Source organism: Archocentrus centrarchus, chromosome 2 (genome assembly GCF_007364275.1).
Source record: "Archocentrus centrarchus isolate MPI-CPG fArcCen1 chromosome 2, fArcCen1, whole genome shotgun sequence".
NCBI lineage: Eukaryota > Metazoa > Chordata > Actinopteri > Cichliformes > Cichlidae > Archocentrus > Archocentrus centrarchus.
Window position 1 is genome coordinate 7,087,487 of NC_044347.1, and position 24,706 is coordinate 7,112,192.

At 44.1% G+C, this 24,706-nt stretch overlaps 1 protein-coding gene across 1 annotated transcript in view; it reads left to right on the top strand.

Moving 5' to 3' along the window:
• The window catches only part of LOC115798479 (uncharacterized), a 214,761-nt gene that overhangs the window by 131,821 nt on the left and 58,234 nt on the right, over positions 1–24,706 (top strand). The window contains exon 15 of the mRNA XM_030755332.1: positions 7,190–7,281. Within this exon, the coding sequence (XP_030611192.1) occupies positions 7,190–7,281 (92 nt within the window). The remainder of the gene's footprint in view (positions 1–7,189; positions 7,282–24,706) is intronic.

A 24,706-nucleotide genomic window follows, 5' to 3' on the forward strand; every position in this document is an offset into this window, starting at 1 on the left:
AGACTGTCTTGTCTCAGCGGAACTTATCCAGCTGGCTACATTATGGACTCCTGGGAACACTGGAGGATAATGTGCCTGGCAGGTGTGTCCATCGAAGATGTGGAAGACTCTTATATATTTGGCTTACTGGTAACAGGATACTTTCTGATTGGACTTGGTGGGTACCTGACTTATCGGGAAATTCAGAAAGTCTGGGCAGTCGTTTGGGCCGTGATAAGACTGCCTGGTCAATATGAAAGGATGTGCAGAGCATTGCACACTCAGACTCAGAATCTGCTGGAGCTGAACTGGAAGCTGGGAGTGAATCTTTAGGCTCGTAGGCCAGATTCGACCATGCTCGCGGATGGAACAATTTAAATCTTGGATAAGTGTCTGTTCTGCCGGCGAGAAACAAACCAAGAAAATTTAGCCAATTTGAATTCACCATTGAGACGCTTCAGTAAGATTTAAGGCAGTCAGTAAGTGGCAGCCTTTACCAAAACAATTGCATTATCTGGCCTTGAATTGCTGGGAATCTTATTCTCTCCTGGAGTTATGTAAACAGATGCTCTTCACCGGCACCACCAAGTCTTGTGATTTGTGTGAACTGGTGCTTCTCGTGACTGCTGCTGATCAACATTCCACCTTTATCAGGACTGTTTAGTCGATGGACAGTTGGGTCAGTCCACAGTAACCCTGAATCCAATTGCCCCCACCGGCCCCCATTACATGGCAAAATATGATGATGATGATGATGATGATGATACTTTATTGATCCCACAATGGGGAAATTACAGTTAACAGAACACCCATCCAAGAGACAAACAGAACAAACATGGGGAGATAGGTGAACTGTGGCCATGCTGCCCCCCTTCTGGAGGCGCTGCCATTAAAAGACAGAAACAATAGTGAAAACATAAAGGGATGAGTGAGGAAAAAAATCATCTCATACTTTGTATACATATGCACATACACAGTATCAGGTTACAAAAACCTCTGCGATAGAGCAGAAACATATAGCATGGGAGCACTAGGGTGGGGAGGGATGGACAGGGGAGCCAGCGGAGGCGAGAGGGGGGGTCGGGCTACTGTGGGGCTGACTCAAACTCCCTCCTCAGCTAACAGTTCTGATAAGATGTAGAGTTCATCATCAGCTAGGTCAGGGAGATCAGTCCAACACAGGTCAGAAGAAGACAGGACGGCGGGGGGTGTAGAGCATCTGTTTACAAATATCCCGGAGACAATTTGATAGGCGGCAGTCCAAGGCTGCCAGGGAGCCAAATTCCTGATTCTACGACTTGTTTTGGTGCAGACTGTACTGATTAATTTGTTGACAGCCTTCAGTCTTACTGGCACCTCTCTGTGGCGAAAAATCCAATTCATCCGAATCTTCTTGGTTCGTTCCTTTGCCATGCAGAAACAGATACATAAATCTCCAAGATCTTACCCCTCCGAATCAACTCCAGATATACAGAGTCTGAGATTGAGTCTGTACCTTCCTGCATTCCCGTCATAAGCAGCCTTACCAAGGCCAGACAGCTGCCTAGACTTCCTGAATTGCAACGATAAGCCAGGTATCTCCCGGTCCAATTCGGAGAAACGCCAGTGTCAATAAGCCAAATGTGTGTGTATTCCATTGACAATACGGCCAGGCACGTCATCTTCCACACCACACAGGAATCCATAACGTAGCCAGCTGGAATGTCAATTGATAAGAGGGAATAGGGTTCTCCTTCCCCCAATCTCCTCATGGTGAAAATTTGATCAAAACAATGGCGTTGAGAGACCAGCTGACCAGATCCGTAATTATAAATTCCAGTTCGGAAGTTGTGTGAAGAGAGGCTCTAAAGCAGCAAAGCAGGGGAAAAAGGAAGGGCTGGGGAGAGAAGAAAAGTGCAACCGTCTCCGCTGAGAGCTGAAGAGAAAGAGAATGAGATGCTTTTTTTCTCCTCACCTGTCCCATTGTGTTTGCTTTGTTTCCATCTTCTTGAACAGCAGCGCCTTTGATGGCAGCAAGGCCACGGAACACTTATCTCCCATGTTTGTTTGTCTTTGTCTTTGGATGGGTGTTCTGAAATGCTCGTTATATGTTTGACATGTAACAACAATAATTTGGTCCAAGATTGATTCTAAATTTATGTACAGCACTTTGGTCAGCTTTTGTTGTTTTAAATGTGCTATATAAATACATGTGACTTGACTTGACCTCACAGATCACCCACACCTAATCACTGTTGGCCTGCATGGGCATATTTACTGGCACCTTATTTACAATAAGGAACCAAAATTCAGGGAAATGTGACTGTTGTGTAGAAAATAAGACAGCCCACCAGAAGTGTGGACATACTATGGATACAGTGCAGGCTTATATATGTATTTGAAGGCTTTATAAACCCTTCCCACACTCCTATAAACCTTTCCCACTTTCTTACTACATCTTGAATGATGATGATGAATTATGTAGCTGTGCAGTACTGATGGCGTTGAAGGTGATGACGACGAGATGAATGTGCAGTACTGCAGAGCCAAGAAGAGCATTACAGCTCTTCGGAAGGCACCACTTTATCAGGCGCTTCATCAGGTGGTGCAGTATCTTTGCACTTGGCCATACTTCTATTTCCGCTAAAGGTGAAGGTGAAACTGATTTCTTCATCCGAGTGATATACATTGTTAGTTTTGGTTTTAAAACAGACCTTGAAGCATATCATGGAAACTAGAACCAACCAACAACTAAGCATCATTTTTAATCTCAGTGGCCTAAAATGAGTGAAGTTTGACTGCATTTATTTTAGAAACATCTTTGCTGTAGACCAGTAGCTTCTCATTGTGATCTGATGTTTGGCTCTATGATTCAGTCTGATTGGGTCGTTCATATAGTATTCTGTTCCAGCTGCTGGAGGACAACATCATCACTTTTGTGAGGAACGAGCTGAAAAAGATCCAGAAGGTTCTGAGTCCAGATTACCCAGAATGCTTAGAGAGTCATGGGGAGGGTGACACGGCCTTGGAGGGTGAAGATAAAGAGCAGAAGAGAAGCAGAGAGGCTTTTGAGAAGATCACACTGCACTTCCTGAGGAGAATGAAGCAGGAGGAGCTGGCTGACCGTCTGCAGAGCAGTAAGAGGATTTCTCTGAAGATTTACGCTGCTGCAAAAATAAAATATTTACTAATGTCTCAAGAGATGGACCAACATGTTGGCCTACTTAATATATAATAATTAATTTAATAGCTTATTATTGCATTTTCAGAATACATTGCCCTACTTTGTCAACAAGAACTTAAATCTAACCTCAAGAAGAAGTTCCAGTGTGTGTTTGAGGGCATCGCTAAAGCAGGAAGCCCAACCCTTCTGAATCAGATCTACACAGAGCTCTACATCACAGAGGGAGGGACTGCAGAGGTCAATGATGAACATGAGGTCAGACAGATTGAAACAGCATCCAGGAAACCAGACAGACCAGAAACACCAATCAGACAAGAAGACATCTTTAAAGGCTCACCTGGAAGAGATGAACCAATCAGAACAGTGCTGACAAAGGGAGTGGCTGGCATTGGGAAAACAATCTTAACACAGAAGTTCACTCTGGACTGGGCTGAAGACAAAGCCAACAACTACATCCAATTCATATTTCCATTCAGTTTCAGAGAGCTGAATGTGCTGAAAGAGAAAAAGTTCAGCTTGGTGGAACTTGTTCATCACTTCTTTCCTGAAACCAAAGAAGTGGGAATCTGCAGCTTTGAAGACTTCCAGGTTGTGTTCATCTTTGATGGTCTGGATGAGGGTCGACTTCCTCTGGACTTCCACAACACTGAGATCCTGGCTGATGTTACAGAGTCCACCTCAGTGGATGTGCTGCTGACAAACCTCATCAGAGGGGACCTGCTTCCCTCTGCTCACCTCTGGATAACCACACGACCTGCAGCAGCCAATCAGATCCCTGCTCAGTGTGTTGACATGGTTTCAGAGGTCAGAGGGTTCACTGACCCACAGAAGGACGAGTACTTCAGGAAGAGATTCAGAACTGAGAAACAGGCCAGCAGGATCATCTCCCACATCAAGACATCACGAAGCCTCCACATCATGTGCCACATCCCAGTCTTCTGCTGGATCACTGCTACAGTTCTGGAGGATGTGCTGAAAAACAGAAAGAGAGGACAGCTGCCCAAGACCCTGACTGAGATGTATATCCACTTCCTGGTGGTTCAGGCCAAAGTGAAGAAGGTCAAGTATGATGGAGGAGCTGAGACAGATCCACACTGGAGTCCAGAGAGCAGGAAGATGATTGAGTCTCTGGGAAAACTGGATTTTGATCAGCTGCAGAAAGGAAACCTGATCTTCTATGAATCAGACCTGACAGAGTGTGGCATCGATATCAGAGCAGCCTCAGTGTACTCAGGAGTGTTCACACAGATCTTTATAGAGGAGAGAGGGCTGTACCAGGACAAGGTGTTCTGCTTCATCCATCTGAGTGTTCAGGAGTTTCTGGCTGCTCTTCATGTCCACCTGACCTTCATCAATTCTGGAGTCAATCTGCTGGAAGAACAACAATCAACCTCCCAGACAGAGAAACACCTCTACCAGAGTGCTGTGAACAAGGCCTTACAGAGTCCAAATGGACACCTGGACTTGTTCCTCCGCTTCCTCCTGGGTCTTTCACTGCAGACCAATCAGACTCTCCTACGAGGTCTTCTGACACAGACAGGAAGTAGCTCACAGACCAATCAGGAAACAGTTCAGTACATCAGGGAGAAGCTCAGTGAGAATCTGTTTGCAGAGAAAAGCATCAACCTGTTCCACTGTCTGAATGAACTGAATGATCGTTCTCTAGTGAAGGAGATCCAACAGTCCCTGAGTTCAGGAAGTCTCTCCACACATAAATTGTCTCCTGCTCAGTGGTCAGCTCTGGTCTTCATCTTACTGTCATCAGAAGAATATCTGGATGTGTTTGACCTGAAGAAATACTTTGCTTCAGAGGAGGCTCTGCTGAGGCTGCTGCCAGTGGTCAAAGCCTCCAACAAAGCTCTGTAAGTTATCATAAAGCTTTAATGACTTAATTACACTTTACAGGAAATCACTTATTATTTTCTTCTTATGATCCATACAGTGGTGTGAAAACTTACTGATTTCTTAGTTTTTGTATATTTGTCACACTTAAATATTTTCAGATCAGCAAACAAAGTTTAATAATATAACCACTGGTAATATTAGACATGTAATCTTTTTTTTATAATTGAGTTCATTCATTGAGAGAATTGAATTATTACTTAGCATACAGTCTCAGGGTGCTGGATTTGGGGTGAAACCCTCCAAGGTAAGGAGCTTTCTGGTCTTAACATCAGTGGCCATTTCGTAGTTGGTATCCATAGCCAGTTTTGTCAATGATCTGGCTGAGGGGATTCAGGCCTATGCAGAACAGCAGTGGTGCAATTGGTTTGAAATTTGCCTCCAGTGTTGTTCTCCACATTCCCAATAAGTTCCTAATGAAAGCTCTTAGTGTCCTGTTGATTTGTAGAGTTCTAGGCATTCCAGGTCCGTTTGTGTGGCATTGAGTCATAGGATTTCTTGCAATCATCCCAGGCAGTGCACAGGTTGGTCAGCCTGGTCTTACAGTCTTGAGTGACTGCTCTGTTCACCAGTAGGTGGTGTTTTGCTCCTCTGGTATCTCTGACAATTCCTTCCTGGCCTCGCTTATGTATTGAGCCACGTGCCTGCTCATCTTAGCTGCTATGATACCTGAAAGGAGTTTCCATGTTGTACTGAGGCTGGTTATTGGCCGGTAGTTGGATTTGACCAGTCCCTTCTGGGGGTCTTTGGGGATCAGGACCATATGGCCTTTAGTCAGCCATTCTGGGTGTGTCTTAGCCTCTAGCAGTTGGTTCATTTGTGTTGCCAGGTGCTCATGGAGTGTAGTTAGCTTCTTTAGCCAGTAGGTGTGTATCATGTCAGGACCTGGTGCTGTCCAGCTCGTCATATGAGAGACTCTTTCTTGGATATCTGCCACTGTGATGGTTACTGGAACCTGTTCAGGGAGGTTGCTGTGGTCTTCTCTTAGATCCACTAACCACTGAGTATTGGTGTTGTGTGACGCATCCTTCTCCCATATGCTCTTCCAGTATTGCTCCATCTCCAGCCTTGGTGGGGGTGCTGTTCTCATATTGTTCCTACTGAGAGTACACATTGGATGGTTCAGTGGAGAACACATATTGATGATCATGCAAGTGTGGCAATTATGTAACAAACTAAGAAATCAATAAGGGGGCATTGCTCCTCTGTGGCATCACTGCCTTTCAACAGGACCCTGTAATTATAGTGCTGCTATCCACCCTCCTTATCATACAAAAAAAGAAAAAAAAATTATGCAACACAAACAGGCACATTGTGAGTTTGTTTCTCACTTCCAGCATAAAGAAGCATTTGCATGTTGACAAACACCACTTTCTGTTTCAGCCTCTTAATTTCTGAACATACATTGGCTGGATGTCAGCTGAACATTTATAACGTTATTAACTTATGACGGCTACCAGCTTTTCAGCTTAGACAGACAGTTCTGTTATATTGTTCAGGTTATTTTTTTTTTCTGTGTGAAATATCTCTCCTCTCTCTGCACTCTTCACTGTTCCCTCACCAACACAGGAGAGTTTTCACCAACTGAAATGCCCAGTGGAGGAAACAAGTTACTATAAGGAGATGAGATAAAGGAACATCTGTGGACATTAAGCATTCATTTAAAACAAACAAACAAACAAAACCAAAAAACAACAATAACAAAAAAATCCCCAACAGTCCAACAGTCAGAAATATGCTCCTCCTATTTTCTCTCATATCTGATGAGAACTGTAATGATCAGTGACACCACACACACACACACACACACACACACACACACACACACACACACACACACACAGTATGGACGCTCAGACACGTCTGTGTTGCAAGTGTTGGTTATCTGTGGAAGATCCAAAACTCTAGCAAAGCAAATGTAATCGATCATGACTCTTAGAATAATAGTATCAATTTAAAGCATTAATGGGGAAATTAGATGGGTGAGCTATTGCCCGTCACTTTGACCATCACTGACACCACTGTTCATCAGTACAACCCTACGCTATATGTTATCTGTTCAGGCTGAGCAGCTGTAACCTGTCAGACAGAAGCTGGGAAGCTCTGTCCTCCTCTCTTCAACTAGAAGACTGTAAGCTGACAGAGCTAGACCTGAGTAACAACAACCTGCAAGACTCAGGATTGAAGCTGCTGCTTGCTGGATTGGAGAGTCCCCGCTGTAACCTGGAGACACTCAGGTCAGATCATGTGGTTTGTGAGTTGATTTGAGATCGATTTACCAAATACTTGCTACATTTAATTTATGTCCTGACATGTCCTTACTTGTAAATCTCTTTCAATGTGTTTTTGTTTTTTGAGTTTCATTGCATCTAAAAATTGATTTTTAGCTCTTTGAACAAGTGCAAAGCTTCCACTTTTATTGAGTCAGTCAAACTCTGAGTGACTCTCTTGACTCCTCCCCTCCTGCTGCACCTGAACCATCTGTCTGACACTCCCATTCATTTCCTCATTCATAAAGTGGCTGTCACAGCATCAGAGGAGCGAATTCATCTGCAGACGTTTATGTTTCTACAAGCACTGAAATCCCAGTTAGACGTTAGTTTGTTATTTTTGTAAGTAACATGAAGCTTTTGCAGTCATTCACTCATCAACAGGCTGTAAGGACGGAGACAGTCAGAATCAGAATCAGAATCAGAAGGTTTTTATTGCCATATGGGTGAACAGGTTCACAGCATTAGGAAATTGCTGCGGTACTTCGTGCTTACAGAAAAAAAACAAATAAGTATAAAAACTATAAGACAATATACAAGTATACAATTGCAAATATACAGAGATATTAGAGCTATAACTATAGCACAATATTACAAAATTACAAAATATACAGTGCAGAGACTGATTAAAAGATAAAAGAATGTAGACTATGGTGCCGTTTACACGAAGCCGTTTTCACTGGAAACGGTGTTGTTTTGATGCGTTTCAGCCTTTCGTTTACACGATGGCGTTTCAGAAACGATCCGCGTTTACACGAGGACATGTGAAACGATGAAAACGATGTAGTTCCCATGCCAGGCCACAAGTTGGCGTTGGTTTTCTCTTTGCAGTTTGTTTACGCAAGACGCGCATGCGTGGAGTGACACAGTAGGTAGTGCGGCAAATTGTTCATTACTTACAAAACGGCCAATGTGAGAGGTTTTGTGTGGACAGATGATGAGGTTGGATCGCTGCTGCACACAACGCTGAATTACAAAACGGTAAAAACACAGGAAAAGCATAAGAAGCACTCGTGAATCCGCGAGTACTGTTTATCAGTTTGCGCGTGCGCGAAAAACTGGCCGTCGCAACCATAGTGCGCATGTGCGAGTCCAGCGTTTTCAAATCACCCCGGTTTCAAGTGTTTACACGAAAACGCAAGCCGGTGCGTTTCTGAAACGCTCCACTCTGGACCCCGTTTCTGAAACACATCGTTTTCACTCTGTTGTCGTGTAAACAGAAGGGCGAAACGCATCAAAACGACACCGTTGTCGTGTAAACGCAAGGCCGAAACGCATCAAAACGACACCGTTTCAAAATGAAAACGGTCTCGTGTAAACGGCACCTATATTCCACTAATATGTACATCAGTGCAATCAGACAGGAGCATAGACATAGGGTCATCAGCGTTTGTGGAGGGTGGTGGTAACAGTCTTAGGGTAATTGTTCATGAGTCCAACAGCAGAGGGGAAGAAACTGTTCTTATGGCGGGAGGTTCTGGTCCGTATGGACCGTAGCCTCCTGCCTGAGGGGAGAGGGTCAAAAAGTCTGTGCCCAGGGTGAGAGTGGTCGGCTGTGATCCGACCTGCACGCCCCAGTGTCCTGGAGGTGTACAGGTCCTGGAGAGATGGGAGGTTACAGCCAATCACCTTCTCAGCAGAGTGCACAACGCGCTGTAGTCTCTGTTTGTCCCTAGTGGTGGCTCCAGCGTACCACACAGTGATGGAGGAGGTGAGGATGGACTCAATGATGGCAGTATAGAACTGCACCATGGTCCTTGCTGGCAAGTTGAATTTCTTCAACTGCCGCAGGAAGTACATCCTCTGCTGGGCCTTTTTGACAACAGAGGTGATGGTGGGCTCCCACTTGAGGTCCTGGGTGATGGTAGTTCCCAGGAAGCGAAAAGAGTCCACTGTGGTGATGGGGGTGTCAGTCAGGATGATGGAGGGTAGAGGGGCTGTGTGCTTCCTAAAGTCCACTATAATCTCCACTGTCTTCTGGGCGTTCAGTACCAGGTTATTGTGGCTGCACCAGGACACCAGATGTTTGACCTCCATCCTGTAGGCCGACTCGTCCCCGTCTGAGATGAGTCCGATGAGAGTCATGTCGTCTGCAAACTTAATAAGCTTGACAGACTGGTGGTCAGAGGTGCAGCAGTTGGTATACAGGGAGAAGAGGAGAGAGGACACAGCCCTGAGGAGTGCCAGTGCTGATGGTCCGGGAGTCCGAGACATTCTTCCCCAGCCTCACGTGCTGCTTCCTGTTCATCAGGAAGTCAATGATCCACCTGCAGATGGGATCTGGCACGTTCATCTGGGACAGCTTGTCTTGGAGAAGATCAGGGATGATGGTGTTGAAGGCAGAGCTGAAGTCCACAAACAGGATCCTGGCGTAGGTTCCCTGGGAGTCCAGATGCTGTAGGATGAAGTGCAGAGTCAGGTTGATGGCGTCGTCCACAGACCTGTTGGCTCTGTAGTCAAACTGCAGGGGGTCCAGAAGGGGGGCTGTGAGGGACTTGAGGTGGGACAGCACCAGACGCTCAAATGACTTCATGACCACAGAAGTCAGTGCCACAGGTCTGTAGTCATTTAGTCCAGTGATCCTTGGCTTCTTGGGGACAGGAACAATGGTAGCAGTTTTAAAGCAGACAGGCACGTGGCAAGCCTCCAGTGAGGAGTTGAAGATGTTCGTGAACAATGGGGCAAGCTCGTTAGCACAGTGTCTCAGTGTGGCAGGTGAGACACCATCTGGACCTGGAGCTTTGCGAGCTTTGACACTCCTGAACTGCTTTAGCACCTGGTCCTCCTGAATACAAAAGACTGTGGGGGTGGGGGAGGAGGGGGACTCTGGGGTGGGAGTCCTTGATGATGTGGGCTTCTCTGAGGTGTGGGGAGTGGGGGAGGTTGGGGGGTGAATATTTGTGTTGGCTGTATTGTAGTTGGGACTGGTGGAGGTGTGAAGGCTGCTGAACTGACCATCAAAACGACAATAGAACTCGTTCAGTCTATTTGCAGTTTGTAGGTCGTCTGTGGAGTGGGGGGTTTTAGGCTTGTAGTTGGTAATCTGCCTAAAACTTTTCCATACAGAGGCCGCGTCGTTCTCTGAGATCTGCTGCTGTATATTCTCAGAGTGATGTGATCTAGCAGTGGCCACTTCCTTGCTAAACCTGTACTTGGCCTCTTTGTAGCAGTCTTTGTCCCCACTTTTAAAAGCCTCCCTCTTCTCTATCCACAGCTGCTTCAGTTTGGGAGTAAACCAGGGTTTGTCACTGTTATAACTCACCCTGGTGCGTGATGGCACAATGCTGTCCTCGCAGAAGTGGATATACGAGGTTACAGTGTCTGTGAAGTCATCCAGACTGTCACAGGCAGCCCTCATTGAGTCCCAGTCTGTAGTTTCGAAGCATGTGCGGAGCTCCTCCACAGCCTCACGGGTCCACTGCTTTGTTGTCCTCACCACAGGTTTTGAGAGCATCAGCCTCTGTCTGTACGCGGGGATCAGGTGGATCATGTCGTGGTCAGAGAGGCCGAGTGCAGCGCGGGGCACTGCGTGATAAGCCCCGCTTATCGTGCTGTAGCAGTGGTCTAGTGTCTTCTCCTCTCTGGTCGGACATGTGATATATTGTTTATATTTGGGAAGTTCCTGTCTCAGGCTGGCTTTATTAAAGTCCCCAAGTACGATGATAAGAGAGTCCGGGTATGTCCGCTCCATGCACAGTGACAGTGATGATGTCACAGATTTATAATGAGGCAGCTGCCAGTCAGTTCCTCTGAAACATTTACTGTAGTAACTGGTAGCATCACTGTTACATCACACTGATCTGGATGAAGCTGCCGACACAGAACACACTTTGGATGGAAAAATATCTGGATCAGAAGATGTGAATGTTTGAGTGAAGATGAGGCTTGAAAACTGAACTAAATGTATTTAAAGCGACTTAAATGATGTCAAAACACTAAAGGGCGAGAGGCAGGGTACACCCTGAACAGATCGCCAGCCTGTCACAGGGCCAACACAGAGAGACAAACAACCTTTCACACTCACATTCACACCTATGGGCAATTTAGTGTAGCCAATTAACCTAACCCCAGTAAGCGCATGTCTTTGGAATGTGGGAGGAAACCGGAGTACCCAGAGGAAACCCACGCAAGCACGGGGAGAACATGCAAACTCCACACAGAGGGAGAGGCCCGGGCCAAGGTGGAATCGAACCCAGGCCTTCCAGATGGTATTCTAACTGTGAGGCACTGTGCTGCCCATATTTTCCACTGAGAATCACCTAAATCGGAGATCATCAGCTCTATAACGGATCAGCAAACTGTGTCTGAGTCCACCGCAGGAGGATCCAAATGGATAGGGATCACGGATTCAGACCGGATAAGGCCCAGATCCAGTTCAGGCTCCAGTCATTTTCCAGCTCATCCAGTCCGGATCTGTTAATAATGGATTCATTTTCCCAACACGATCTGCATTCTTTACTAAAAATCTTGTTACTCATTATTATCCAGTAATAGCAGAAATATTGAATTTTTCCATTAAAAAACAATTAAAGTGAGGTTGCTAATCAATCAATAGATTAAATAATTATTTAGTAAAAATGTTTCTATTAAATAAAAGCTGACCTGAGGGAAGCTCCGCCCCACGGTCTGCTGCTGTCTTAGTAACTAATACACATTTAAACTCAGTCTGAGCTGTTTTGTCAGGCTGCAGCTGAATAATTAGATTTTATAAATCAAATGTAAAATTAGGATTCAGCTTCATCTGATGAAAATTCAAGTTGTGTAAATAATGACAGCAGATATTATATAAGAAATTATATATTTTATAACAAACTTTTATTCTGTCTATGATGATGTCAGAGTGGGTCAGGCTGATTAAAGTGACTCATCATGCTCCACATTGACACGTGCGATCCTCCATCATTGGATTAAAATGAAGGCTCTGCTCTTTATTTACCAGTTGCCATGGTGAATCCTGGTGTCGGCACTCCATTGATGATGTCTTTCTTTCCTTGCTCATACATGCGCTAAATCAGGGTGAACATAATTAGAGTTGATTGAACTAACTCTGATCAGCTGTTCTGCAACGGGAAACTCAGAGTTGCCGATCTCAGAGTTGGTCAACTCAGAGTTTGTTGAACATGCTTCCTGGAATAGGCCCCATATCTCAAATAACTAAAGCAAGATCTAAAAGTGCAAACTGCAAACCCATCATAAAACTAGGGCAAAAACAAACTAAGAAACACAACGAGGGAAATGAAACACTTCAGTTACAAAAACACAAAACCCTGGACAAACAGACCAGGACTGTGACATCATTAGGTTTAGGGGGCAATTAACCTAAACTCTGCTCCCAATGAGGTCGATTATCTCGTCAATAGTTTTACATCCTCACTGTGTACGACTTTGGATACTGTGGCTCCTCTGAAAAGGAAAGCTTCAAATCAGAAGTGCCTGACTCCGTGGTATAATTCACAAACGCACAGCTTAAAGCAGATAACCCGAAACCTGGAGAGGGAATGGCGTCTCACTAAATTAGAAGATGCTCATTTAGCCTGGAAAAAGAGTTTGTTGCTCTATAAAAAAGCCCTCCGTAAAGCTAGGACATCTTACTACTCATCATTAATTGAAGAAAATAAGAACAACCCCAGGTTTCTTTTCAGCACTGTAGCCAGGCTGACAAAGAGTCAGAGCTCTGTAGAGCCGAGTATTCCTTTCACTTTAACTAGTAGTGACTTCATGGATTTCTTTACAAATAAAATTTTAGACATTAGAGAAAAAATTATTCATAACCATCTCAAAGATTATTCTTCATGTTCGGCTGCTTTCAGCACTGCTGGTATTTGTTTAGACTCTTTTGCTCCAGTTGATCTTTCAGAGTTAACTTCAATAGTTACTTCCTCCAAACCAGCAACATGTTTATTAGATCCCATTCCTACTAGACTGTTCAAAGAAGTCTTTCCAATTATTGATGCTTCAATCTTAAAAATGATCAATCTGTCTTTATTAGTTTGCTATGTACCACAGGCCTTCAAGGTGGCTGTAATTAAACGTCTACTTAAAAAGCCATCACTGACCCAGCTGTCTTAGCTAATTATAGGCCAATCTCCAACCTTCCTTTTCTCTCAAAGATTCTTGAAAGAGTAGTTGTAAAACAGCTAACTGATCATCTGCAGAGGAACGGTTTATTTGAAGAGTTTCAGTCAGGTTTCAGAATTCATCACAGTACAGAAACAGCATTAGTGAAGGTTACAAATGATCTTCTTAGAGCCTCTGACAGTGGACTCATCTCTGTTCTTGTCCTGTTGGACCTCAGTGCAGCTTTGATACTGTTGACCATAACATTTTATTACAGAGATTAGAGCTTGCTATAGGTATTAAAGGTACTGCACTGCAGTGGTTTGAATCATATTTATCTTATAGACTCCAATTTGTTCATGTAAATGCGGAGTCTTCTTCAGACAGTAAGGTTAATTATGGAGTTCCACAGGGTTCTGTGCTAGGACCAATTCTATTTACATTATACATGCTTCCCTTAGGCAGTATTATTAGAAAGCACTGCATCAATTTTCATTGTTATGCAGATGATACTCAGCTTTACCTATCAATGAAGCCAGATGACACACATCAATTAATTAAACTGCAGGAATGTCTTAACCACTTAACTGGCGGCTAAAAAAAACAAAAAACGCCTGAAAAAGCATACCCAAATTAAATCAGCTGCTGTTCCTGAACTCTTTGGAGTACACACAAAAGTTTAGTGTCTTTGCGAAGCAGACAACCTATATTTTTCATTTATGTAGTCAAAAGCACTGTAACTGTAATGAGTTTGTAGCTATTAAGTTTGGAACACAGAAAAAGTAGACAATTTTTGCCTCGCCTAGATTTTTCCTGATTGTTATCATGTAACTACACACTGAATATAGAAGGTAACGACTGGAAAATACATTGGAGCTGTAGAATGAAGTCTTTTTGTCGTGCATTTCGAATTTCATCAAGATAGCACAAAAGCCTATTGTTTTGTAAAGGTTTTTGTGCATTGATGCCCTGGCGTGCTCTCTCATGTGCCATTTGGATAGTCCAAGTGCCGCATCTAAGCCCCCTTTGACATGCAAATTTTAAAGGGCTGTAACTCCTCAATGCTTCTACATATAGTCATCAATGAGGGCTCTAATCAAAGATACTGTCCTGAGGAATCCTGTACTACACACAAAATTACTGAATAAATCATAAATAAAGCCATATTAATCCAATAAAATATGAATGACACTATTGTACATTGTAAAAAAAAAATAGTCACAAAACAAATCACCATTTCTGTAAATGCTATTTTATTTTTCAGAGTAATGTAAAAAAAAAAACACAGCACAGCAAACTGCAACTATTTACAATTATTCTGCTCTACCCCCACCCCCCCTCACATGGAATTTTCAATGTGCCACTGGTTATAGCAGTCTCTGTTTGGGACAAAGCACAATGGCTTGTCACATGTGGTGCACTGGCCCTTCTGGCCTGTGCTGTAACAGGCATTAGATCCTCTTCATCAGATGAAGAAGCCTCTTCCACCATCTTCTCTTTGGCTGGCTGCCACTCATGATCAGAGGTTCCCCTAATTTGTAAAAGAAGGAAAATGTCAGGCCTTCATGCACCAAAAACCCAGTCATTTTTCAGTGATTCCCTTACACACACAAATAAATACATTGTATATCAAAAAAAGTTACAGTAAATGCAGACAGTGCATACACACATAAAATAAAAACCACACAATCCTCCCAGTAGTCCTTGTCTGATACAAAATGTACAACCTCCTCCCATACAATAACCCCCACCCCCAACTTGTAAAACTTTAGACACTTACTGGTCATCTCCATCGGAAAACAAATCTTCTTCTGATGTTGGATCATCAGTTGAACCCAAAAAGTCTGATGCTGAAATGTCGCTCTCTCTCCGTGTGAGCAATTCCACAACCTCCTGAGCGCTGAACTTGGTCTTGCCGGCGGCCCGCTGTGCCATTTCGCAAAACTCCAAAACAACGATGCGATCACGACGAATCTCAAATGAAGCTCTGAGACGTTGTCCACCTCACCTTGCCCTTTTATCGGGTGATGCTGACGTAATAGAGAAGCCCACGAAACCCCCAATCGATACTTACAGTACACCTTTCCCTACCCCCAAACACCTGGCACATTTCAATACGTAAATCACACCACTATACAGCGCCCACGCAAACACACAATATAAGTGGCGCCACAGCGGCGCACGGTTATATTTTCTGTGTAATGGTGCATGCCAAGCTCAGCATTACATACATATTTACATCAGAACGGCATATAATACGAGGACGAGCTGAGAATAAAAACTTACCTTCTGCCTTCTGAGTAACAGGTGTTCATTTGCAGCGATAAAACTGGTCAAATCAGCGACGACATTCTCTAATACAAAATAATCCACTCTCGTGAGTCATTTAGTCACTTCGTATAATAAATGTAGTCTGTTTTTGATGCATTCTGACAATCCATTGCCGAGAGAAAACATTGTAAATACTGTTTATGCACGTCAGCGCATAGACTCCTACTTCCTGTTTGGTTTACGCATGGAGGACGCAGCAAATACGCACTGAATACGCAGGGAGTTTATGCCTTCATGTGAAAACACACCCCATAGTGCCATATACCCACGTGTCGGGAATTTTATTGGCTATCCATCTGTGGTTTTAGATTTCAGGTTAGAGTTGACCAATAAGAACGATTGGAGAACATTTGGGGGCATGTCCTTAAATGTCACATGACGCTCTCTGGATATTATTGGCTCTGGAAAATCCATTTCATAACATGATTGGCTAAATGAGGTGTCAATCGAATTCTGAGGGTCTAGTCTGTCATATAAAAGCATCGTGAGGGCGAACGGCAGCGTTACTGTGACGCTATGAGGCTTCAAAGTCGGAAATCGCTACAGAGGGCCCGGGGGCGGGCCCTTGCCAGTTAACAGGTTAAAGACATTAAGGTCTGGATGACCTCTAACTTCCTGCTCCTAAATTCAGATAAAACTGAAATTCTTGTTCTCGGCCCCACAAATTTTAGAAACATGGTGTCTAACCAGATACTTACTCTGGATGGCATTACTTTGGCCTCCAGTAACACTGTGAGAAATCTTGGAGTCATTTTTGACCAGGATATGTCTTTCAATGCACATATTAAACAAATATGTAGGACCGCTTTTTTGCATTTGCGCAATATTTCTAAAATTAGAAACATCCTTTCTCAGACTGATGCTGAAAAGCTAATTCATGCATTTATTACTTCTAGGCTGGACTATTGTAATTCGTTATTATCAGGCTGTCCTAAAAGCTCCCTGAAAAGCCTTCAGCTGATCCAAAATGCTGCAGCTAGAGTACTAACAGGGACTAGAAAGAGAGAGCAGATTTCTCCCATATTGGCTTCTCTTCATTGGCTCCCTGTTAAATCTAGAATAGAATTTAAAATTCTATTCTACGTGTGAATACGTGTGACTGTATCTTGTTAATTAAATGTTTTAAAATTGTTTCTTCAACTACATGAGCCTGGTATTACTCTATCAGGTATGAAGTAAGTGTGAAGCCTACAACCCTCGTGCAACTGCATTATTTTTTATCTAACTTAGTTTCAGATTCCACTTACAGCTGATGTAGGCTCTGAAAATACGTGGATAATTTACTCAATCATAACTCATGATGGTTGGCGTGAAAGGAATTAAGACAGCGGTAAATTCATAAGGCTTTCATTCCTATAAAAACTTTTGGGGTTTAGTGAAGAGAAACATATTTCTTTGGGTATACAGTAGTCTGTACTGATGAAAAGTTATTATAGATCCATTCATGAGCAAAATAAAGTCCTTGCGGTTATACTGTGTGAGTTAAAAACATAGTTTAGCTGCTACAAAATTAAACATCAGACTGTAACTTTAAATCAAGCGCAGAACTGTTGGTATGGGGGGTGTGATGTGGGGTAGTACTGACCTGATGGGGGGAGAAGTGGTGATGATAGTCTGATGGGGGTGTGATAGGGAGCTGTTACAGCAGGGTGGGGGCTACTGTTGGTGTTGTATGGTTTGTGGATGTGGGGTAGTTGTTGATCTGTGTGGATGAGGTTTTCTGAGTTATCTCCTTCTCCAGTCTGTGGGATTTTGCATTGCTTAGAGTCCATTTTTGCTTAATCTGTGAACTTTATTGGGACAAAGTTTGTAAAGTGTGTATAAATGGACCTGAACCAATAATGCTTTCAGAGTGCTGAATGTTTTGATTTTTGGATACATAAACATCACAACCTTGTGTGATGGTATTAATTTCACCTCATAGTTTTAAGTAATATAATTCAGTACAAATGATTTTACTGACAAACAAAGCCTAGTAGCTAATCCTAACTGATGTTCACCCATTTCATAGTAGATGTGCGCGGTGCAGCGCTGGTTTGAGTAAAACGTTGAACTTTCTTTGTGTACTGTTAGAATATAGTTGATGCTTTTCTCTCTCTTATACAGATGCTGGAGTGATATACAAACTGTGGAGATAAACAAAATACTTTGTGTGTCTACACGTTCACTAGACCTGAGTGTCCGCCATGGAGTTTGTGAAATGCTTGGTATGATATATGAATATATAAAGTCTTTATGGCTCAACCTGCAGATGAATAGGTGGGTAATTATCTTTAAGAATATTGTTGATAACAGATGTGCTGAAGTACAAAGATGCTTTAACACCTTTAGGGTTTATGAGCAGAGTTGTGTGGACTTTTTTTTCCTTTTAACCTCAATAACCCGTCTGTAACACATGCTTTTAAACACAAAAATATATAAATACATTATGTTTTGGTTTTTGTAGCATGGATCATAACTATACGCCCCTTCGAGTGTCTGATCAATACTTAGACAGGAGACAGTGTGCAGATTTGTGTATAAAAACGCTGCTGTCTCTCACCAGTACTGCACTACAAAACTTTTATTTAAAAAAAAAACATCTTGTTGCAGACTTTGTGCATCAACAAACAGTGATATGATACTATGAAAAATATTTAAGTCCACTATAGTGAAATCAAACTAAGGTGATATTTTAGCAAAGATAGGATCCCTTGAGATTAAAAATCTCTTATTTTTTTCATGGATGATCAGACTAAGATAATCCGTAGCAGAATATAATCATGTAAAACAGAAATACAAAAGTCACATAGTTACATGTTCATAGACATAAAATAATTAAAAATTTTTATAACATAAATTAAGTATATCAAGTACAAACGATGGAATCAGTCAGAAAGTATGCAGTTTCGATTTAAATGCATACAATGAAGTTAAATCCACAGATGATACTTCTGGTTTAAAACATGGTCAACAGATGATTGTTTGACCTCAATAACACTGTTCCCCATTTCAAAAAGCGCCCGTTCAATATCTTTGACCTCTCTTAACTCATGAAGATAAGCCTCCGTAGCACCCATAAGCCTGTGTGTGTCCGGGGTGAAACCTTCCAAACAGAGAATTTGCAATAATATAGGGATGAAATGTCCATTCCAAAATCTTTTTGATAGGTGGTCATAATAATTGAAAAAGTAGCATCTCTCTAAAGGAGACACACCGGTGTGTCTTCTTTGTGAGGGGTGTGAGGCTTCACATCCTGCGCAAATCTCTCTTCTGTGTTCTTGAATAATCATGTTTAGAACAGCCTTGACGGTGAGTTTCACAAAGTCTAGCACGACTGCGTGCATCTGAGACGTCTCCACAGGGAAGTTACGCACCTCCACCAGATCGCAGACATGTGACATGGCGAAATCCTCACACTGCAAATGCTGCAGAGACAAGCTTTTATCACCAACTCCTGAACTCCTGCCCTTGTCCTACTGGTCACATGTAGGTACTGCGGCACAGGCGTGTTCTGAACCAGTCACGGTGAGCGTGGTCATTAGCGGCTACAGACATCTCAGTCACGGTGTTCCATTACTAGTTAGCCTCCATACCTCACAACGTGCGTAATTCGCATTGTTGGGGAAATTAATCTTACACCGTCTTTCCCCCTCCCGGGTTCGTAATGAAAGAGTAGAGATCGGACTTTCAGTTTCATTTTTAACAATTTATTAATCACCACACATAATACATAAGGTCAAAAATAATGCAGATTTTAACACAAGCATGCTTGGAGATTGCATATTAATTCTCCCTTACCGCATTCATGCTGTTGTCTCCCCTAAGCGCCCTGCAATCTGACTGTCTGTGCGCGCCCCCGTTCTTTATGGTTCGGGGCCATAAAACCCATATAAGGATATATGTTTACCTCTCAGGCCAGCTCTGCTCGCTCAGTTATGCGACCCCCACTCTACTCCTCCTCTACTATACTCCTTGCTGCACCTCTCCAACTTCTTAAGATAAACACAGTGTGCTCCCCAATAAGCCTTACATTCCTTAAATCTGCAATAATTAATTCCCTCAATTCCCCCTTTTGAGCTCTTCTAGAGCTCACAATCAGTTGTAGTTGCTTCTGGGAGCTCCCACTCCAGTCCTCTGAATCCACTCTCAACAACGGCATCTGATATGCCTGTGGTGGACCCTTACCCCTCCTTTAATAGTTCTGGTAATACACCGAATACAGAGGAACTGGATGCAGGGCACCCAACAGCATCCACAAGTGACCAAAATCCTGCAAAAGTCAAACAATTCCTATGCTAAGTGCCCCAAGCATAGTCATCAATTTCCAGTTATCACACCTTTTGCCAAAGATAATGAGTTATGTGTGGTGAAATTTATCTGTTATTCTGATGTTATTTGCAATTATCTTTACGTTGATCTTCTATCTTCTGTCTTCAGATCCCTCCTGTCGGAGGAGATCACGTTGCTGACTGAGGGTGGACTACCTCAGCCAGAGGCTCTCCCTGGGGATTATTCTGCCCCGTGATTGAAAGAGCCTTGTTGGGGTCGCCAGCAGATGACCCTTTCAATGCACTCTGGATTTACTGAACCTTTTTTTTCTGGTTTTTCTGCTGGAGCCCACTGGCTCCAGTGGTACCAGGTGTCTCCTTTCCTTTATAGGCGTACGCATGCGACGTTCTCTCGACCACCTGGTGGGGTCCTGTCCACCTGGGCTCTGACCATCTCCTCTTAATGACCTTCAGAAGGACCCACCCTGCTGTGTGTGGGTCCCCCTTTTGGCCTCCCGTCACTCCATCGTGCACCTGTGAGACAAAAACTGACAACAAAGCTTTGAGTCCATCAAAATATGATTTATACTGAAAATTGGTTATATGTTGCTCTTCCCCAGGGATAGCTGCTGTGGGCCCTGGGAACTGTCTACCTGTCAACAGTTCAAATGGTGTAAACCCTGTCATCTTATTTAGTGAGCTCCTTACCTGCAACAATGCCACTGGGAGGGCTGTAACCGAATAAATTTTGGTCTGTGCACAGATTTTAGCCAATTTGATTTTTAGATTCCAGTTCATGCACTCACCTTTACCCCGAGATTCTGGATGATACACCATACCAAATTTGTGCTTTAAACCTAAGGCCGCTTCCACTGCCTGTAGGTCTCTGTTTTTAAAATGCCTTCCGTTGTCAGTTCTCACTCTTCTCGGAAACCCCTGTTGTGGTATATAATGATTTATCAGACATTTGATCACTGTTTTACTGTCTTCATTTTTTGTGGGGTACGCTTCGGGCCATCCTGTGATCGATTCGACCATCACCAGGAGGTAGCGATACCCTCGAACTCTGTCAATCATATCAGTATAATCAATCACAATCTCTTCCCCGGGTCTTACCTGCAATGGAAACGCTCCCATGTGAGGTTTCACCGTTGGCTTTGGGTTGTATTTACCACAAATTTCACAGTCTCTTACCCATCTCTTTACCATGTCAGCCAGGTAGGGGTGCCACCAGTGGCTCAAATTTCTCATAATTTGTTGTGCTCCTACATGTCCCGGCCTATTAAACCTAATGTTAATTCTGGGGGAAGAATAGGTCGACCATCTGGTCCTCTCCACACACCTTCAGTTTTGATGCCTCCTCGTTGTTTCCAAACAGTCTTCTCCTGAAGTGATGCTCTCTTTTGACAATCTTTGATCATAACCATGTCAACCCTTGGGAGTAAATCACTTACCTGTGGGTGGCTCAGCATCATCTGATGTCTAGGGGTGTATCCTGCTGCTTCTTTGGCTCGCTGATCAGCCTCCTCGTTTCCTTTTGCCACCCTGCTCCCTTCTCTGTCATGTCCTTTACTTTTATGACTGCCACTCTGGTTGGTCTCTGAATGACATGAGCCAAGATCGCCATTTCTTCTGCATGTTTACAGTGGTCATATTGGCCGTTCGATATCCCGCTCTTTCCCATTGTTTGAGTTCCACATGCACGGCTCCTGCCACATAGGCTGAGTCGGTGTAGATGTTCACTTCTCTGTCCTTTGCATGTTGCAGTGCTGTGATCATTGCAAGAAGCTCTGCTCTCTGAGCTGATGGTCTTTCTGTTAACTTCTCTGCGCTCACAACCTGGTAACCTGCCTCTGTCTCCCTAACTACTGCATACCCTGCTTGGAGGTCTCCCTGTTTGTCTTCATGGCAGCATCCATCTGTGTATCAATTTTCAGCGCCCTCTATCGGTTCGCTGACTAAGTCGGGTCTGATTTTTAGGTCTTCCAAGACCTTCTCTTGGCAGTCATGTGGTTCCCCACCTGAGATCTGGTCAGCCACGTTAATCCCTTGGTGTGTAAACACCAGGTTCGGGGTCTCCAAGATCTTACTCAATCTCCCTTGTCTCAGCGGAGCCAGTGTGAAAATCTGTGAGTTCACAAATGCTACTACGCTGTGTGTTGTTGGGACCACCAACTGGTGTCCCATCACTATGTGTGCTGTTTTTTTGAATGAGTTTTGCTATTCCTGCTGCGTGTTGTGTACAGACCGGGTGCCTTCTTTCCAATGGGTCCAGCATCACGCTTAGATACATTAGAATACACCTTCTCCCCCTTTGTTTCTGATACAGGACACCATTAACCACGTTGTCCTGTACAGAAACATCCAAGAAAAAAGGGAAGCGCGTAATCTGGGTGAGTCAGATCCGCTGCTCCCACTAAAGATTGTTTCAGTTTTGTGAATGCCTCTTCTGCTGGGACTGTCCACTGTAATGGGGCTGTGAGATTTCTCATGCCCTGTTCTCTCACCATTTCTCTGAGGTGATTGGTCAGGTTCACAAAATCTGGTGCATAGCTTCTGCTGAACGATGCAAGACCCAAAAATGGTAACATTTGTTTCACTGTGGCGGGTTTTGGATGTTGCAAAAATGGTTTGTCTGTGATTTGGAGACATGCCGGCTCCCTGTCTGTTAATGAAGTGCCCCAAAAATTTGACAGTGGGACGAGCTATTTGTAGTTTATCTTTACTAGCCTTAAAGCTGCGGGCATGTAACCGCCAGAGCTGGTCTGGAGGCCATCTGCCGCTGTTGTGGCTGCTATAAGAATGTCATCCACGTACTGAATCAGTGTACAGTCAGGTGGAAATTTGCAGCCCGATAAGGCTTCTTTTAAGGTCTGATTGTAGAGTCCTGGTGACAAAATAAATCCCTGCGGGAACCATATGTACCGGAGTTGTCACCCCTGAAAAGTAAGGGAGAACATGTCTCTACAACTCTCTGCCAGAGGAAGGCAGAAGAATGCATTTGGTCTATGCAAGAAAGCCATTTTTGTATAGGAAGAAGCAATGAAAGAGCGGTGTAGAGATTTAGCACCGGTAGGGTGGGAGTTAACACAATTTTATTTCTGGCCCGCAAATCATGAGCCATTCAGTACTTACCGGTCCCCGCCTTCTCCACAGGGAGAATTGGGGTGTTCCATTTGAACTATGAAACTTCAAAGACTCCCATCTTCAAGAGTCCATGTGAATGGTATCCGTGATACCAGCTTCAGCCACAGGTTTGTGAGGGTACTGGGGAATCCAAATGGGATGGACCTTTTGAACTTGGAATGTAATATGAGGTAACCACTGACAATGTCCCGCATCCACTGGTCCTGTTGACCACAGAGTACGAGGTCGCCGGGCAATTATGACTTCTGCCTGCTCGTGATCGGAGTGTTCTCGGCCATGTTCGCGGTCGAGCGTGACGTGTTCCAAGTTAGCCTGATTAGTTACACACGCATAAATTTGATACATTTTAGTACTTGGAGAGTACATGAGTCCGGGAATCTGTGTCGGGACCCAATCTGTCAGACCCCCTGCACGTTTCATCATGGGCCCTAATTCTTTGGCCGCGTGCCTTGCATGTAATGCTAGCGAGACATGTGGAACAGATGTCTCCGCTATCATATACCAATTTTGCTGATCAGAGGTGAGAATAACCGCCGCTGCGACTCCCTCCGGAGCCACATAAACTGCTACCTCTCATTGTTGACCCTCCAACTCGGCAAAAGCATCTTTATACCAATCTGTGTCATCTCGATCATAAAACAACGTGACATGGGGAGGGTCAGGCGGAGAGACATATGGTCCCAATCCAGCGATCCAAGGTTCCCACCTACAAAACAAAGTCAATATGCCTGTCTGTGTTGGCATTTCTGGTTTCAGTGTGTATCTGTGTGGCCAGGGGTTGCATCAATAGTTGGTGTTTCCAGCTGGAGAGCTGATAATCACACATCCTTATTTGCCCATCAGGTATGGTAATTGTCAGTCCATATAATTGTCTTATTGTAGAATGGGTTGCTCCTGTGTCAACCAAAAATGGCATCATCTTGTCTGCCACCATCACTGGGAGAAGTGGTTCTGCCGTTCCCTCTTCTCCGTGGCCTCCCTGTGGGGTGTGTCAATACTGTCCTGGATCCAAACCCCAGGTGTCCTCCCACAGGGGTACTGGCCCCCTGAAGCCTGGTACTGCACTCCTGGTGCAAACTGATGATCGGGTGCGGCCTGTGTATTAGGCGCTGTCCACCCTCCTGGGCGTTGTGGTGGTGCCCATGTGTTTGGAGAAGGGTTTCCACACGCTCTCCCACGGCTTGCTGGTCCTTGTCTGTTCCTAGGGCAGCTCTTGGCCCAGTGATCCATCTGACCACACAGAAAACAGGCTAATGTACGAGGTGGTCCCCCTGGTCCGCCAAACGGTCTCAAAAGTCTCCCCCTCGGAGCCCCCCCCCCCCCGCTGTGGGGTCCTCTGTGGGAATGGTAACTGATGACCTGCAGGATCCGAATCCGGACCCAAATCTGGCCAATTAGGTTCCTCTGGGCTCGCCATGCAAACCACCATTTGTTCTTGTGATCTGTTTTACTGTTTTTCTTTAACTCAGTCACTTTTTGTCTTGCTTTGCCGAGTTGGAGTTTCAACAGCTGGGCCTGTAAATCCTTCACCTTACTGGATTCTTCATCTTTTGTGTCTTTGTGTCGCTGCATATGATGTACTAAGTGTCTTTCCCATTTGGTGTCCT